At 50.4% G+C, this 16,277-nt stretch overlaps 1 protein-coding gene across 3 annotated transcripts in view; it reads left to right on the top strand.

Moving 5' to 3' along the window:
* TRIOBP (TRIO and F-actin binding protein) overlaps nt 1–16,277 on the top strand; it is a 40,602-nt gene that overhangs the window by 16,646 nt on the left and 7,679 nt on the right. The window contains exons 11-20 of one of the 3 annotated variants that reach the window (XM_019489528.2): nt 4,753–4,809; nt 5,180–5,248; nt 5,602–5,691; nt 6,529–6,638; nt 8,221–8,776; nt 9,559–9,669; nt 13,296–13,443; nt 14,762–14,873; nt 15,586–15,745; nt 16,011–16,124. In XM_019489528.2, the coding sequence (XP_019345073.1) occupies nt 4,753–4,809; nt 5,180–5,248; nt 5,602–5,691; nt 6,529–6,638; nt 8,221–8,776; nt 9,559–9,669; nt 13,296–13,443; nt 14,762–14,873; nt 15,586–15,745; nt 16,011–16,124 (1,527 nt within the window). Of the gene's footprint in view, nt 1–4,752; nt 4,810–5,179; nt 5,249–5,601; nt 5,692–6,528; nt 6,639–8,220; nt 8,777–9,558; nt 9,670–13,295; nt 13,444–14,761; nt 14,874–15,585; nt 15,767–16,010; nt 16,125–16,277 lie in introns of all 3 variants that reach the window. The other 2 variants (XM_059726413.1, XM_059726414.1) reach the window with 2 other exon arrangements.

Raw genomic sequence — 16,277 nt, 5'->3', positions numbered from 1 at the left:
AGCTGGGGGCACCCAGTGACGCCATCTGACCCTGAGCTCCATCCCGAGCCATCAGCCAGCATTTCCTTACAGCACCGCAGCATCCTGTAGCCTTTCCTGTCCTTCCTGATGACACCCCTCCTCTTCCTCCTCTCTCAAGCCTGGGATGCTGGGGCTGGTGGTGCAGGAACTCTGCTCAGGCTGGAGATGGGAGTGGTGCCTCCCTGCTGAGAAGCTGCCTTGTATCTTGGGAACTTTTCCTCCTCTTCCCCCCCCCCCCCCTTTTCTGTGCTTGTTTGTACTCTCTCTGCTTTGAGGAGAGTGCCTCTGCCTTGAGAAAGTGCCAAGTGTTGCCTGTGATTGGGGCACGGTGGCTGTTATCTCTAATCAGATAGGCTCAAGCTGTAGATTTAGTTTAGGTATTTAAACCTGGGGTTTTCTTGTTATAGCCTCTGCCTCTTCTCCCAGCCCCTCAGACTTGATGTGCAGGATGCCACCCTTGGGTCTCCCTCACACTATGCCCCTGATTCCTCAGCCACAGCATGTAACACTGTCCCAGATTGTTCAACCATGGGCAGAGATGGCAAATCTGTAACGAGGAACTAGGGTGAGACCTGCCAAACTCATGTAATGAATGCCCTCGGTCAGGGTTTGGCCTTGGGCTTTATTTTAGAGGCAAAGGGTCACTGCATTGAACCTTCTGGGATGTAAAAGAGGATGTGGTTAAGAGAGCAAGGCAGAGGGCACTGCTGTCTGCTGAAGCTAGTGAGGGATGGTGACTGGCGGTCTTTACTGGCACAGACGCACCCAGGCGCTGGAGAGCAGGTCTGGGAGCACAGTTGAATAATGGAGGCGACAGGCTGGCCTGAGAATCCCTGTGCCTGAAGGCATTTCTCACGGGGTGGGGAGAGCACAGTCCTCTACTTGTTTTGATGGCCTGAGCGGACTCAGGAGCTTTGTTGGCCTCTGAGCCAGAGATAGGAGTGAATTCACTTCCACCAAACAGAGCCAAGAACACTTCTGTCTCCAGTTCCGAACTGTTCATCTCTCTCATAAATTCCCTAGTACAAATAATTAGGCAAGTGGTAACTGGGTGTATTTGGAGCTGAAAAAAAACAACGTAAGAATCACTGTATGACAGAGATTGTGGGGCTGCTTCTGGGATGAATGTGGTGGAGCTGCTTCACCTGATGAGGGGCGCTGGAAATGGAAAGGATCTACCAGATCAGTCAGGCAGGGTTGTTATTTTAGGGGTACTTCCCTGAGATTCTCTTCAGTCTGGTGCTAAAAGTCCCAAAGCAACGGGACCTTCATCCTATTGCATAGCCTAGTAGGCCAGGAAGCCTGTTCCTTTTCTTCTTTTAATTTTCTTATTCCCAGCTACAACCCCTTGTGCCACCCTCAGTAATTCCATTCCTTCTTTGGTGTTTACATTCTTCAGATACTTGCAGACTGTTATCATGGCCTCAATAGCTGCCTAGGCATAGTCAACCCTGTTTAATCTCTTAGCCTAAGCCAGCCATTCCAGTCCCCTGCTCATGTCGGTTCTTCCCTGGCGTCTTTCCAGCTCATCTACCTTTCTAGCATTGTAGCTCACAAGAAGCAAATGCAGCATTTTAGGTGTGGTCACACTAAAGCCCAGGCCCCTTTCTGTGAAACCTCAGGCCTCTGCAGCTGCAGCCTACAACTGTATTTTGGGGGGTGCGCATGTTTCTGCTGTGCTCCTGCATCCTATTTCATGCTTGTCTGTCATCTGGTTTTCCAGGTGTCCCTGTCCCATCAAATCTGCATTTCAGAACAATTTACCACAGACGCAGTATCTCACACTGTCCCAAGTGTGTTCTTGTTTGATATTCTGTCCACAGGCTGGCTTCCATACCATCCTCCTTGAGAATCCTATTATAGACTGCCCACCTGGAGGGCAAGGGTGCAAAGGTAGCTTTATATTACTTGAGCATCTCTTCTAGTTCTGGCCCCAACGTAAGTACACTGGGGCTGTTCTCATTTATGACAACCACACCCAGCTGCCTATGGACTCCTATGCAGCCTGAAATATTTGCAAAAGGTCACAGCCATGGCCCTTTCTAACCCAGGTGCACGGTTAGGGAGGCAGCACAGATACTAGCCATGTACTGGGCAAATTAATTTTGGGGCCTTTATGGTCACAACACTGGGCTGGGGTAAGGGTCAGAATTTGGTTGGATAACTCTACTACTTCTGTCCTTGCCTTCTTTCTACTACCTCTAGGTCTTTAATGTTTCTCAGTTTTCACTGTCAATTATAGCTCCTCCCAGTTTAATCTGCTTTGCTATTGTCAATTAACTGGGTGATTAATACCACCGCACAGGAGGCTTCAAAGGAGATGAGACCTAACACCAGTCCCAACAATAATGCCAGCTAGGCATCTTTCCTTCCTGTTTCTTTCTCTATCATTCTCCTTTGTGTACGATCTCAGCCTGGTTTTAATCTGCATGCCTGTGATCCTACCCAAGCTCATGGGGGACAGATCCTTGGTTCAGGTTTTGCAAAGACACTTAATCGAATGCTTTCCTCAAAGCCCTGCTACCTTACATGCATTGCATTCCCTCTGCTGGTTCAGCCTTTAATGTTTTAAGGAAAGTTACCCGGACAGTCAAACTATTCTTTATAACTCCCTGCTGTTTTGTTGCTCACGGTTCTGTTTTTTTTCTGACATCCAGGGGTATCTATTACTCATTGTGCAGTTTCCGGGAAGCAACAGTGTGGACATCTGGTGTAATGCAGAATGATCCAGCGCTGTGTCTAGGGATGGAGGGGTGGGACTGGAAGGCAAATGCAGCACTGGCACTGTTCAGTGGGCCCTGAGAGCCTGTGTGTGTGTGTGTGTGTGCGTGCGCGCACACACGTGCATGCATTCCACACGTGCATCACAGCATGATGGATTTTATGCCTTGTTTCCCTTCATGCCTCGTCCCAAGGGGTGACAGCATGAAGGTGGAGTTGCAGCCACAAGAGGAAAGGGTTTTTTGTGGGGGGTGGGAGGGGGGTGAGGTGAGGAGGGCCTGATGGGACTCCAGAAGCAGTAACCAAGCGGAGATATTAACAAAAGCGTGAAAGGCTGAGGGGAAGAGAAACATTCCTGTGTCTCCATGTGTATGTGTGTTTCAGTCTGTAGTGGTTGTCCCCGGTCCGAGGTGAGCAGTGGAACCCCAGGCCACCTGGCTCTGGTTTCTACACGTATCTGCTCCTGCGGGCAATCTGACAAGTCCAGCCCAGTGGGACCCTGATAGGTTGGGTTTGCAACTGTAGCAACAGGTGGCCCGCCCCTTCCATGTCCTCCTCACTCTGCACTCTAACCAATAGGCTGGTTGAGTTTGGGGCGGTCCTATGCTCACTCCACTGCTGCTGTCTGCTGTAACCTTGGGTGTAACCCAAGAGCTCAGAGCTGGGAAATGAAAGCAGAGAAAGTTTTGCCCAGTTGGGCTGCTGGCGGTCTGGGCTTGCGGGGGTCAGTTGGCACCAGGTGGACATTTCCTGGTTTGATCGGAAGCCCTTGGTGCATAGAGCACCCATCCAGTTGCTGAACTGCTCCCTCACAAACACATTGACACACACACCAGCCCCCTGGGTGGAGCATGTGGCAGTTGGGCACACCCGGCAGCCTCCCTGAAATTGGCAGACCAGATGCAGACAACTTCCAGGTACAGCTCTGACATTTCCTCTCCTCTGTCCCCAGCCCCTCTCCACTGCTGTCCACCCCAGGTTATATCACTGGTGCTTGACTAAATTGGGGGTGGGAGGGGGGGAAGGGAATGAGACTCAGATCTCTTTGAAAATATGGCCATTGAGCCAGATTCATTCTTGATGCAACTCTGTGGAAGGCAGTGAAGGGATGGATCTGGCCTCTTTGGGTTAGTAAAGCAAAGGAGAGACTGTTCCCTGAGTTAGCTCTCTGCAGCTTCAGCCCTGAAAGGAGGCAGAACTGGTTGGGATGAGGTGGGGAGAGTGATATCTCTGCCATGAAGTATGATACAATTTAGGCCCTGCCCCACTCTCCCCTTTATATTCACTTGGGAGGGCTAGGATAGGCCACAAGCTGTGCACATGTCTGACAGGGGGGAGTCAGGGAGAGTAAAGGGGGGGCCTGTTTAGCAGAGCAGAACTCTTGCATTTCAGAAAAGAGTCTATTTCCAAGCTCCAGCCCTGGCTCAGACTCACCTGATGGCCCTGGGCAAGTCACTTAACATCATGTATTTCCCTATCTGCTCCCTGGAGATGGCACTGTTCAACTCCCACACAGCCAAGCTATTAATAAGTAACTGGTGTTGATGATAATGGAGGAAGCATCTCGCTGGACTTTGGAGTGATGCCAGATCTGGAGGAGGTTTGGGTAGTTCCCGGGAATCAAACTCCTTTCCAGATGTAGTTACTTCTGGCTTTTCCTCCACCACCAAGTAGAAAACCTGTGACTAAATATCTCCAGTCACATAGGGAACTTCTGCGGTGCATGTTTTTCTTTCATTTTTATCTCCTGGACTGCTTCTTGGAGCTGTGATTGCTTGGTGTTTTTCAGATCCATGCCCTCTGCTGCTTGGTCCCTGGTCCATTTGGGTTTGGTGGGAATGGGGCTGGTTTGTTGTCCCCATCACCCCTCTGTCCTCTCTAAACCTCTGGGCTCTTTCTCCACTCCCTGGTGGAAGGTCTGATGTTTTGAACTTGGTGTCAGTCCTGACCTCCTAACCCTGACTTTTCTTGCAACCTTTATTAACCCCTGCTCTGTCCTCCTTTTTCCAGCCGGATCTCCTCAATTTCAAGAAAGGATGGATGTCCATACTGGATGGGCCAGGAGAGGTAAGATGGATATCCAGTCCCCACTGGAGACTCCCGTGTATCCAGAGCCTTTCCTTCCCCATAGTTATGCTGGCTCTTGGTGGAGAGGGTGGAGAGAAGCAGCTGTTGAATTTCTGCTTGGATGCTTGATTTGTTAGATGTCCCCTACAGAGTCCCATCAAACCCTTCCCACTGTCCCTTTCCCAGTTGACTCTTAAAAAGATGAAGGTGGAGGAGGTATGTTTAGAGGGGAAAGGGGCAGTAGCCAGACCTATGCACAAGACGGTTGTAAGCAGAAACCTCCCTCTTCCAAAGTATTTCCTTAGTATTTTCATCTCTTCCCTCGGTCTGTCTTCTTCTTGTCTCCTCCCCTTAACTCTTCTGTCTGCAGTGGAAGAAGCACTGGTTTGTGCTGACGGACTCAAGCCTGAGATATTACAGGGACTCCAGTGCTGAAGAGGTAAGAATGGGAATGCACCTTATTCTTCCCTCACTGCCTGTATGTAGAGAGAGAGTCCTGGTGAAAGGGCTGTGCTCAGCTCCCAGTGGAAGCTGACTGCAACGCTGGCAGGGCTTATTACGTGGCTTAGTTGCAACTTCCCTAGTAGCTAAGTCTGCAGATGCCTCAAGAAGAATAACAGTTGAAACAGAGACCCTAGAACATCTGGCTCCAACAAAGATGGGGGGGAAAAGAAGCAGACTGAGTGGAAGGTGGGGGGTTTCATGATTCCAGCCATGATGCTGGAAGCACTGGAGAGACAATGGAGGCTATCTCAGATATAACTTTCACTGACCGTCTGAGGGGCATTTCAGGCTGATGAGCTGGATGGTGAGATTGACTTGCGCTCCTGCACAGATGTGACAGAATATGCAGTGCAACGCAACTATGGCTTCCAGATACATGTGAGTACTTACGAAGTACCTGACAGTGGTTAGGTTAGGGGTTAGGTTGGTGTGCAGGAATGCTGGTCACTAGGTAATGGGGATTGTTCTGTTCCCTCTGCCTCCTCACACTGCCTGCAAATAGTATCTGCTAGTTGTCTGCTCACAGACTGGGAATGTGAGCTCATTAGAGCAGAGACTGTCTCTGGGTTTGTTTAGCCTGCTGACTGAATCGGCTCCAAGGCACTGTAGGGAAAGGGTGGTACAGGAGGCCACAGGTGAAGCGATTTCAATACAACTCATTCAGGGTTAGTGTGTCAGCACCACCAAAGATACCTTTGCTGTCACTAAAACACTTATTATACGAAGTTTTCCCCAGCAGTGGGATGCTGCAGTGAAAAAAACAATCTCCCCAGCTACTAGGGATTGTTTCTGCCTATGTGTGCTCCTAATGGAATAGAAATTGAGACATCTTTAAGAGTGAGGGTTCCTTGGGAGCTGGCCAGCAAATCTCATTGTAACTTTGTTCCACGTGCCTGACCAGTTAGCCCCTTGTTGGCCATGTCTGGGTGGTGAGCTGACCTCATTCTGAGCCTTTAAGTGTCCTGCCTCTTGTTGGTGTGACTGAGGAGAGTAGAGAGGGGCCTGTATGGTTACGTTCTTGGTGATGGCTTTTCTCTGACTCTGTAAGGTACCAAAGGCAGATACCATCAGGCAGGGCTGGCAGGTACCTTGTCATGGGAGGGTGAATGGGATATTACCTCCTCCCCATCTCAGACCTACTGTTTTCTCCCACTGTCTTCCGTGGCAGTGGGCAGGACATTGACTGGAGAGCGGTGTTTTGGTTCCCCCTTTCAGATGAAAGATGCTGTCTTCACTCTATCAGCAATGACCTCGGGAATCCGGAGGAATTGGATTGAGGCATTGAGGAAGAACGTGCGTCCTGCCAGTGCTCCAGATGTCACCAAGTATGTATCTCTGGGAATGTTCCCTCTGCCGTAGCACCCATGCTGCTCATCACTACTGAGATGGCTATCTGGGTTGGTACATTGGACAGGGAATAGTGGACGTCTCTTCAACTCATCCGGGAGTGGGAGGAGGTGCCTTGCCATTTGCATTGGTAGGCACCAGTGATAAACCTTTAAAGGCCCACATCACAGGCATAGGCCAGGGAGAGATGAACACACGCCCCAGCATAAATGACACCAGTTTGGTACACTAGTATAAACTTCACCAGGAATAGGACAGGGCAGATGTGCAGCTGTCCCATGGCTAGGAACAGTTACTAGACAGTGTGGGGGATGCCTTTTTGCCTTTAGCAGACTGTCACCCCATGTTGAAGGTGGACAGACGGAACCTAAACTTAATCAGGGGTGAAACTCTAGTGACATCTTTCTAGGGCAGTTCTCCACGTTGGGTAAAGTTACCACAGTTTAGGAGTTTGCATCATTTGTCCACTACTTTTATGCTGGTATAAATATTCCATCATCCTTACAGGATCAGTTGGGGAGTGCAGGAGGAACTCCTGAGGCCTTGTATTTAAGGTACTGTCAGGTGACCTAACAGCAGAAGAGCTCTCCCTGAATCTCCTGTATAGGATCCTTTGAAGTATGAAGTTGAGGCTTATCAGCAGAGGCTGGAAGAGCTAGGGTTATTTAGTCTGGTGAAGAGAAGACTGAGTGGGGGGACTTGATAACAGTCTTCAACTACCTGAAGGGTGACTAGAGAGGATGGAGCCAGGCTTTTCTCTGTGACAGGGACGAAACTAGGAGCAACGGCCTCAACCTGCAGCAGAGGTAATTGGGTTGGATATTGGAAGGAACTTTCTGACTATGGCAGTGGGCAAGCATTGTAACAGGCACCTACAAGACACGGTGGAATTTCCATCCTGGGAAGTATTCAAGAGCAGGTTAGACAGACACTTGTCGGGGATGGTTTATTTGGGGATGATCCTGCCTTGAGCATAAAGCTGAACTAAATGACTTTTTAAGTCCCTTTCAGCCCTACTTTCCTATGATTCCTGTGCATGTGGGGGTGACTTTTACTTGTTATCTGCTCACCCCTCCGTGCAGTGTCCCATTCTTGTCTTCCCCCAGTTTCGCCACTATCTCTTCCCCTACCCAAACAAATGTTAGTATAAGAGTGCCTGAAAGGAAGAGGTAATGTCAAGTTTTTCATCCTTTCTACATGGGAAAGGGGAGAAGGAAGGAGTCTCCTTAGTCATAGCTGGGTTGGTGAGCATAAGCCCACAGCTCAGACTCAATGATTGCAAGTGGCAGCTAGCATCTTAGAGCCAGTTCTGGTTCTTCATGTCATGTGGAAACTGTTCTTACCACAGAGCTGCTGAACGGGGGGGGGGGGGGGGGGGGGGGTGCGCGCACGTGTGCACGCATGTGGTCAGGAGGTTCCCAGGGCTGGGCTACCCAAGGGTGTGGCAGCCAGGTAGGCCTGGGGTGCATTGGCAGAAGCGTGTGTGGGCAGTTTGCACAACACCTGCTTGCATTACTCCCAGCACTGCGTCTCCCTCATGGGCTCATGCTCCCATTTCAGGCTGTCTGACTGCAACAAGGAAAACTCCTTCCGTAGTTATGTACCCCAAAAGAGCTCCCTCCGTTCGGAGGAACAGCGTTCAGGCACGGGGTCAGAGGTTATCTCCAAGGGCAGTTACCGGAAAGCAGACGGGCAGCGCCAGGCTTTCGACTATGTGGAGCTGTCCCCCCTGCAGCAGGGCCCCTTGAACCAAGGGTCCCCACAGCGGACGAGAGGGAGTTTGAGGGTCTTTGACAGAACATTCAAGCATGAGGAGCTGGAACGAGACCTGGCCGTCCGCTCGGAGGAGAGGCGGAAGTGGTTCGAGGCTCCTGACAGTGGAGTCCTGCAGACTGATGGCCCAGCTCGGGATCTCTTCCACAAGGGGTGTGAGAAGGAGCTTATGGGCCAGTCCCTGTCCGAGGAGCAGCGCAGTAGGCTGAAGGAAGAGATTGAGAAGAAGTGGCTGGAGCTGGAATGCTTGCCCCTGAGGGAGTCGAAGAGAGTCCCCCTGACAGCACTGCTGAACCAGAGCAGAGAGGGCCACGGGGACACCAGTGAAGCATTGGAGAAGGAGGTAGGAGCTGACTTGCTCTCTGGCACCACGTTTGTTTCTTCTCAGTTTGGCAGAGGGAGCCCCAGCACTTCCATGCTCTTCCAGGTTGGGCTTAGCTGATGGAGGTTACATCTCTTGTTGGGTAGGGTTGTGATGCTGGGAAAGCAATGTCCTTTGCTTCCTATCTGGAGTATGAGAGCTTTAGCTCACATTGCACTCATAGCCCAGTTTCCCCACCAGCTTAAGGCCTGTGTTTGGAGAAACAGCTTGCTCACATATAGACAGCTTGGCCAAGCTCAGGCCTAGTGTCATTTGGTGAAATGCCACTGGCTTGTCTTGAGTTGAGACTGGTGATTAAACTTTTATGCTGTCGTGTCCAAGCAATCCCAAACCGCCATGCTGTCCTTTGTGACAGGAGTGCTCCTCACTACTTTCCCATTGAGCAAAGAGTATGTCTCTCCTCCCATATGGAGGTTGCGAGCCTCTCATTCCAAACCCTTATAGGTGCATTTCTGTCCGTCAGGGAGAGTGTGGTTCATGCTACACGTGTCTTGATGGAGGGCCTTGTCCCTTCACCTTCCCAGGCTGACCAGCTGGGTCCTACCTCACTGTGATATCCCCTTCCCCTCAATACAGGAGGTCAATTAGGGTTCCCATAGAAACACATTTCCTTCATTTTTTTTTTTTTTTTTTCCTCATTGCCCAGGCTGGTCTGGTCTGGCTGGAATATAGCATGTAAATTCTGAATCGGGGCCTTTTCTCCCATAGCTGAGTTGATTTCATATCCTGGCTTCCTGGCACAGGTTCAGTCCCTGAGGGCACAGCTGGAATCCTGTCGTGTTGGTGGTGAGAGCCTTCGTGACACTGCAAAGCCTCATGGAGATGGCAGTGTGCCTCAAGGCTACATCTCCCAGGTGAGGAGGGTCAGCAGCAGGTCAGAAGCCCCTCTCAGCTGTTAGTCTGCTCAGATTCCAGGCAGGGTAGAGATTTGAGAGAGACAAGAGATTTCCACCTATCTCGATTACCTTGCAGGGTGCACACATTACGTTAATTAGCATTGCCATGGCAACCAAAAGGGAGCCCAGTTATCACGTTAATGACACGGCGGTTGATGAGTTATGCCAGCCCTTAAAGAATCTGGTGCCCAAAGACCCATGCAAAGATAAGGGTGTAATTTGAAGAGGTTCTGTCCTGTGTTGCTGGAGTGGAGTCATGCTGAGGGATGGGACTACTACACCACAACACCTTGGTGGCACTGGCCTGGCCTGGGAAGCCATCTCCCTCCTCAGGAGTGAATTTCAGGACAAGGTCATGTGTGAGTTTAGTATGTATTAAGACTCTCAGATGAAGGAACTGACCAAGACCTTCCACAGATTTACAGACCCTGCAACTTAGGTGTGGTTGTCTGAAAGCCTCTGGTCAAAGGTAGCTTGGTCCAAAGGTATGGGACTGACCTGAGCCTCTGCTGTGCCAAGAGTAGCCAGGATGTAGCTGGATCTTGTTGATGTTGCTGGTTGGCAGCACTCAAGTCTTGGCAAATAGAGGATAGCTGGTTCAGTTTCCAGGGACAGACACACACAATGCTTAGACTGGATGAAATACAGTTTAAACCTAATGCAAACAGACATATGAGCCTGTTACACCGACTTAAAAGCTGACTGGAATGGTTAAAAAATGTACCTGGAAAATCAAGTACTATTTTGTACCAGTTCACTATGAACCAGTTTCAGTGTTATGTGTGGACATCAAGCATTCCATGGCAGGGGTCTGGTCAGTCCTCTAGGTAGCCCACATTGCATCACTCCTCACTGCCACTCCCAACTGCTGCAACTCCCTGCTCTGATACCCAGACAGAATTGTGCTGTCTCTTTCTTTTTCCTTTTGTTGGCACAGTTTATCACAAAGCTCCGTTACACTGTTTGTTCAATAAAAGCGATCTTTCTAACAACCAGCTGTGTCCTCACTCCCTACTTGACTGTAGCCGCTCATCATGTCCTCGCTGCAGCCCCTGGGAACCCAAAAGCAAGGATCTAAGCACGTCCCCCATGCCCGCCCCCACCCCTAGTCAGGCAAGCAGACCTCAGACTTCAGTCAGCTCCAGGCTATTGAAGTTTATTGAATTTGTGTGTTTAGGAGAGAAGTGAAAACTCCCCCAGCTACATGTTGCCCACCCCCTGGGACCCTCAAAGCACGGGTACAAGCACTCCCCCTCCAACTTGTCCACTGAGAGGCATGTAAACTGGGTTCTCACTCCTTCCACCTAGTGTCAGAGCCCCAGCACTTCACATACAAATATGAAACAGTTCCCAATCTGTGGCATGTGGGAATGGTTTAATTGTTCTGTGCGTCTGCACTCTCATGAGCTGTTCTCCCCATTGCCAGGAATAACTGATGCCTTTTATTTTGTTGGGGAGGGGGAGGTTTCGTTGTGAGGTTGGGGCGGGGGGGAGTATGAGTTTTGGACATAACATAAGGATATGGCCAGGGCTAGCAAAAAGACAGCTGTGGCAGGCATATGATAAAAGTCTAAAACCATGGATCCTGAGGAGAAAGTAAACAAGGACTTGTTCTCTGATATCTGCCTCAACACTAGGACTAAGGGATATAGAATAAAATTATTAGTTATCAGGTTTAAAATGAATGAAAGGAGGCTCTTTGTCACACAGCGTGTTGTTAAGTCAAAGAACTCATTGCCACAGGATGTTGTGGGCTGAAAATTTAACTGAGTTCAAATGGGGATTGGATAAATTGGTCTTCTCTTAGTGGGTATCAAACACGAGAGTTAGGGGATGCTGCCTCAAAATTAGGATTTTCTAGGTCTCTGAATGAAGCTGTAGGGGAGGGGACAAATAAGCCTGGATAGGCTGTGCTTAAATACTTTTCCCATTTAGCATCTGCACTATGCTGCTGTGCAAAACAGGGTATTGTAGGCTTAACCTTTGGTCAGACCCAGCAAAGTGTTTCTTATGTTCAGGACTAATGCCCTGTGTGCCAGTCATCAGTGAGCATAGCTTTCTCTGTGCAGCCATCACAGAACATGTGCTCATGATTGAGGGCAACTCCCTTGACACTGGGCATGCTTCATTTGCGCAGTCAAGTCTCTGGCAAAATGCTTCCCAACAGGGAGAGGGAGGAGGAGTGCTGAGTGCCTGGGGAGCTAAGGTGGTAACCCTCGACCTCTTAATCTCTCTGTGGCCTTGAAGTGAGCTCATTCAGCTGGAAAAAAGGGGCAATAAGGGTCCTACTTTGCAAGGTCCTGTGCACTTTCTCTGTCCTGGGAGTGAAAGGATGAGCCTCTTGGGCTCTGGCCTTAGCGTCACCATGCTCATGTGATTCCTGTTACACATGTAAACTCTCAAGAGAGGCTGTCTTGAAGTAACCCAGTCAGGTAACTGTCCTGTTGCAATTGATCCGTCACAGATAAAGCCTCCGTATCACGTGGTATCTAATGCAGCCAGTGAGCAGCGGCGCTGGGGGCCTGATGAATATTACTCTCTGCAGGCCCCATGCTGTTTAATCAGCTTCCATTATCAAACAGATTGGAAGAGTCAGTTTTTTAAATCAGGCCCAAACTGCCCTTCCATTAAAAGAGGGCTTTTCTGTCATCCTCCCTCTTCACTCTCCAGGGTTTCTTAGCCAGTTTCAAGATAAATGACGAGTCAGCAGAGCAAAATGTGGATTATGTTAACCACTCCTCTGGAGTCTTCAGGGTGATTTTTTTTTTTTTTTTTTTTTTTTTTTTACTGTCCAACTAGAGCAGATAGCAGCCACCCTCCTCTAATGCTGGTGGTACAGCAGATGGCGACCACAGGTCCCAGAACTTTGCCCAACCCAGCAATAGTTTCTGTATAGTCATTTTCCAGGGTGCAATGCGTGTCCCACTGGGGTCTGTGGAGGTGAGGGGGCAGCAGCCTCAGGACTACCAAAGGGAATTGGCTCTCAACTATCAGCCAATGCTCATGGGGCTTTTATGAAAGAAAGAACTCTAGCTGCAAATGTTCCCAAATGTCCTGGATGTTACGAAGGCAAAAGAGTCTTCCTGAGGTTACTGAGAGCCTGGAACAATAGCTTAGAAGCTACGATGCTGGAAGGTCTGCATTGTTAGCAGTCTCTTGCACATCCGAGGTGTATGAAGAGAGGAGGATTGTGGGATGTGGCCCTGTGGCCTTGCCTGTTACAAAGTGCTGCTGTCAGAGCTGTGATGAGCTTACACCTGTCCCAACAGTTGTGGCTTTGCTAGTGGAACCCCCAGGCTGGACACAGCTTCTGCCTTTCGCCGAGCTGGTGTGCCACCTCGGCAGCAGCATACTTGCATCTGCCACAGGGTGCCCAGCCACTGCAGTGCTGCTGCTGACTGCTCGAGTGGCCCCGTGCAATTTGAGAAAGACCTTTAACAGCATGTGATTGAGTGGAGAGGGTCAGAGGAGGCGCCATAGTCTTTCTGTCTCTGTCAGTCCAGTCATTGCCCAGCCCATCCGCTCCCTGGGCTCATTGTCCTCTAACAGCATTCCTTTCCTTTCTCCCCTCTTCTGCGCGGCAGGAGGCCTGTGAGCGCAGCTTGGCAGAGATGGAGTCTTCCCACCAGCAGGTCATGGCAGAGCTGCAGCGGCATCACCAGCGGGAGCTGGAGCGGCTGCAACAGGAGAAGGAGAGGCTCCTGGCTGAGGAGGCGGCAGCTACAGCTGCAGGTAGGGCCTGGAGCTGAGGTCCTCTACGTGAAGAGTTGTCCCTCACATTGAGGAGAGATCTTCACCATAAGTCCCCTCCTGCCAGTTCTCTCTGAAACCCCCCTCACTTCCTTTACCAGCACTTTCTTTCCTAGGATGCCTTGAACTTCTGGAAACTCCACAGGGTGAGGAACAAACCTAGCTACAGGCTTGATTCAATGCGGTGTTGAGCACCATTGATTCCTGCTGTCCTCAGTTAGTGCCAGCATGTCTGGGATTGGGCCCTGACCATAGAAAACAGTTTAATCTCTACAACATTGCAGGGATGCAAGTTAGCCAAGCATTGCTCTGGGAGTCAATATTCTTGGCTCTGTCTCCAGTTATGCTAGTGGCCACCTGCAGGTCCTTGGCCTGGGCACTTCACCTCGGTCTGCCCCCACATTCTGGTATGTTTAGACGGCAATCCTTGCTCTCTGGGTATGAGCAGCACTAGGCATCCCAATGTTAATTGGGGCCTCTGGAGTAAGCAGATGTTCCTCCATGGATCAGCAATTACCCTTTCAGCTTTGCAATGGGCTGGTCACTTGCTGAGATCCAAGGCAGAGCTAATGAGACCTTTCTGAAAAGATCTTGCGATAGGTAGGAGTATGGTAGTTGGTCTGCCTTGTTTTCTGTGTCCTCTAATACCCTGTAGTTAAGAGGACCGTGCATTCCCTGTGAATATACCCCTCTGCATCATGGGCTTCTGCATGCTGGGATCCAAACTGAAATTTGGAATTCCATTCCCACAAAGATCCACCCTTTAATCAGGGAAGTAAGGAGTGAGCAACTCAGCTAGCTGAAGGTGGCAGATGGTTATTGATACCATGCATGGTCTGGTCACATGCGGGCCTATGGCTCTTCAATGACAGCTGGGTGCACTGTGCCAGATTGGACTGAGGCCAGATTACTCTCTCTCTTTCCCACCCCCATGTCTTCAGGCTCTTTTTCTTGGGTATAATGATGTGGGTCCATTTGAAAAATCTGATCCTTAGATCTGATTATGCGCAGAGACTCTCATGTAACCCCATTACCACCACTTTGTCATGGCAGGAAGCTTCCAGCAGTTACATCTGTGGCTCACCCAGTACTGGCTGGGGTTATGGGTATTAGCATGAATGTGCCCACTGCAGACCAGAGGATGGAAATACTGAGTCCTCCCTGGATTTGTAGGACCTTTAGCAGCAGTTGGGAATGTGCACCTGATGACCACACAGAGCCAGTTTGCCACTGCCAAACATTACCAAGCTGGGACTGGGCCACTTTGATTCCATGTCTTTGGGTCTCCATTTATTTCTAGCCATTGAAGCATTGAAGAAGGCCCACCAGGAGGAGCTGAATAAAGAGCTGGGCAGGACGCGCAGCTTCCAGGATGGTGGGTCCAGCTCTGACGCCCTTCAGAGGCAACACCAGTAAGGAGTCTCTTCACATGTTTCCTTCCCAGGGTGCCCAGGCCAAGTTTCTTGGGTGTGGCGGGGGGTCCCTTTCAGATATCCCCTCATCTAGGGAGCAGAGCAGGCCAGCAGGGAAGGGTTGGAGGATTCCGGCCACATTGATATTGGGGGTATTCCTTATGTCCCATCCCTCTTGTCTTCCTCCCTGATAATGTGGCTTTAGCTTCTAGCTTTAAGCTGCTTCCCTTCCCTCTTCCCAGGCACAGACAAGGGAGGATGGACTGAGGTGCTGACTCTTCAGGTGACATTCCCCTCCCTGCTGTCAATAAAATAGCAGGGTGCTGTGGGAGGAACCAACAGCTCCCCTGTCCCTAAAACACCAGCAGAGGCAGCCATGCTCAGATTCTCCCAGCTTTTCAAAAGGCTCCTCCATTTCATCTCCTGTCACATGAGGTGCCTGAAAGCAGCCACTGTGTGTGTGGTGGGGTGAGGAGGGCTGAAGCCTTGATCTGTGTGGAATACATTTTTTTTTTTCCTCCAGCCCTCTGTCCTCCCCTCAGTGCTGACAACTAACCTTTGTCTTCTGATTACCAGCTGTTCAGGGGAGTGACAGGAGTGCAGGGTTAAGGCTTTCAGTGGGCAAAGGCAGTGCCAGTGCACAGATAGAGATATGGAAGGGGGCACAGCAGGTGCCTAGTTTTTCTTTGGTAACATTGGGCATCTGTGGCAGGTTGGACCTGGCTTCTCTGAAGCGGGAGCTGCAGGTTCTTTCTGAGCAATACTCCCAGAAGTGCCTGGAAATAGGGAACCTCACAGAAAAGGCAGAAGAGCGGGAGCAGATGCTGCAGTGCTGTCAGCAGGAGGGGAAGGAACTCCTCCGGCAGAACCAGGCAAGAGATTTTTCCCTGGAGGTAAAGCTCCCAGGGGCGTGTTTCCTGGATAATCAGAAACCCCTTTAATCACTGAGCTATGCTGTCCAGAACTACGTGAACCACCTCTATCCTGAGCCTGGGATATGTGTGTGTGATGGGGAGGGGGTTGGGGTTATGGTCCTTGGGGTTATGGTCCTGGCTGTCAGTCAGAGCCACACCAGGATCTGGAAGCTGTTACACACTTGTGTTCACTGTCCTAATGGGCTCCACTCTTGGTCCCCAGGATCTGCAAGCACGCCTGTCGGAGGAGATTGGGAGGCTACGGACCTCCATCGCTTCTCATGGTTCTGGGGATGGGGCCTTGCACAATAATGAGAGGAGCTCCTGCGAGCTAGAGGTAAGGAGACCTGCTGGGGTCACGTGGTGCTGGCCCACTTTGAAAGCGTGCATGGCCAGCCACTGGGGACTTTGGACACCTGAAGGGAGGAGCAGCCAGGGCCATCAGCGGTGGTGTCCTGCTGGTATTAGGGGCCCTGGATTCCTGTAATGC

Source organism: Alligator mississippiensis, chromosome 4 (genome assembly GCF_030867095.1).
Source record: "Alligator mississippiensis isolate rAllMis1 chromosome 4, rAllMis1, whole genome shotgun sequence".
Lineage (NCBI taxonomy): Eukaryota > Metazoa > Chordata > Crocodylia > Alligatoridae > Alligator > Alligator mississippiensis.
This window is presented reverse-complemented; position numbering and strand designations above follow the sequence as displayed.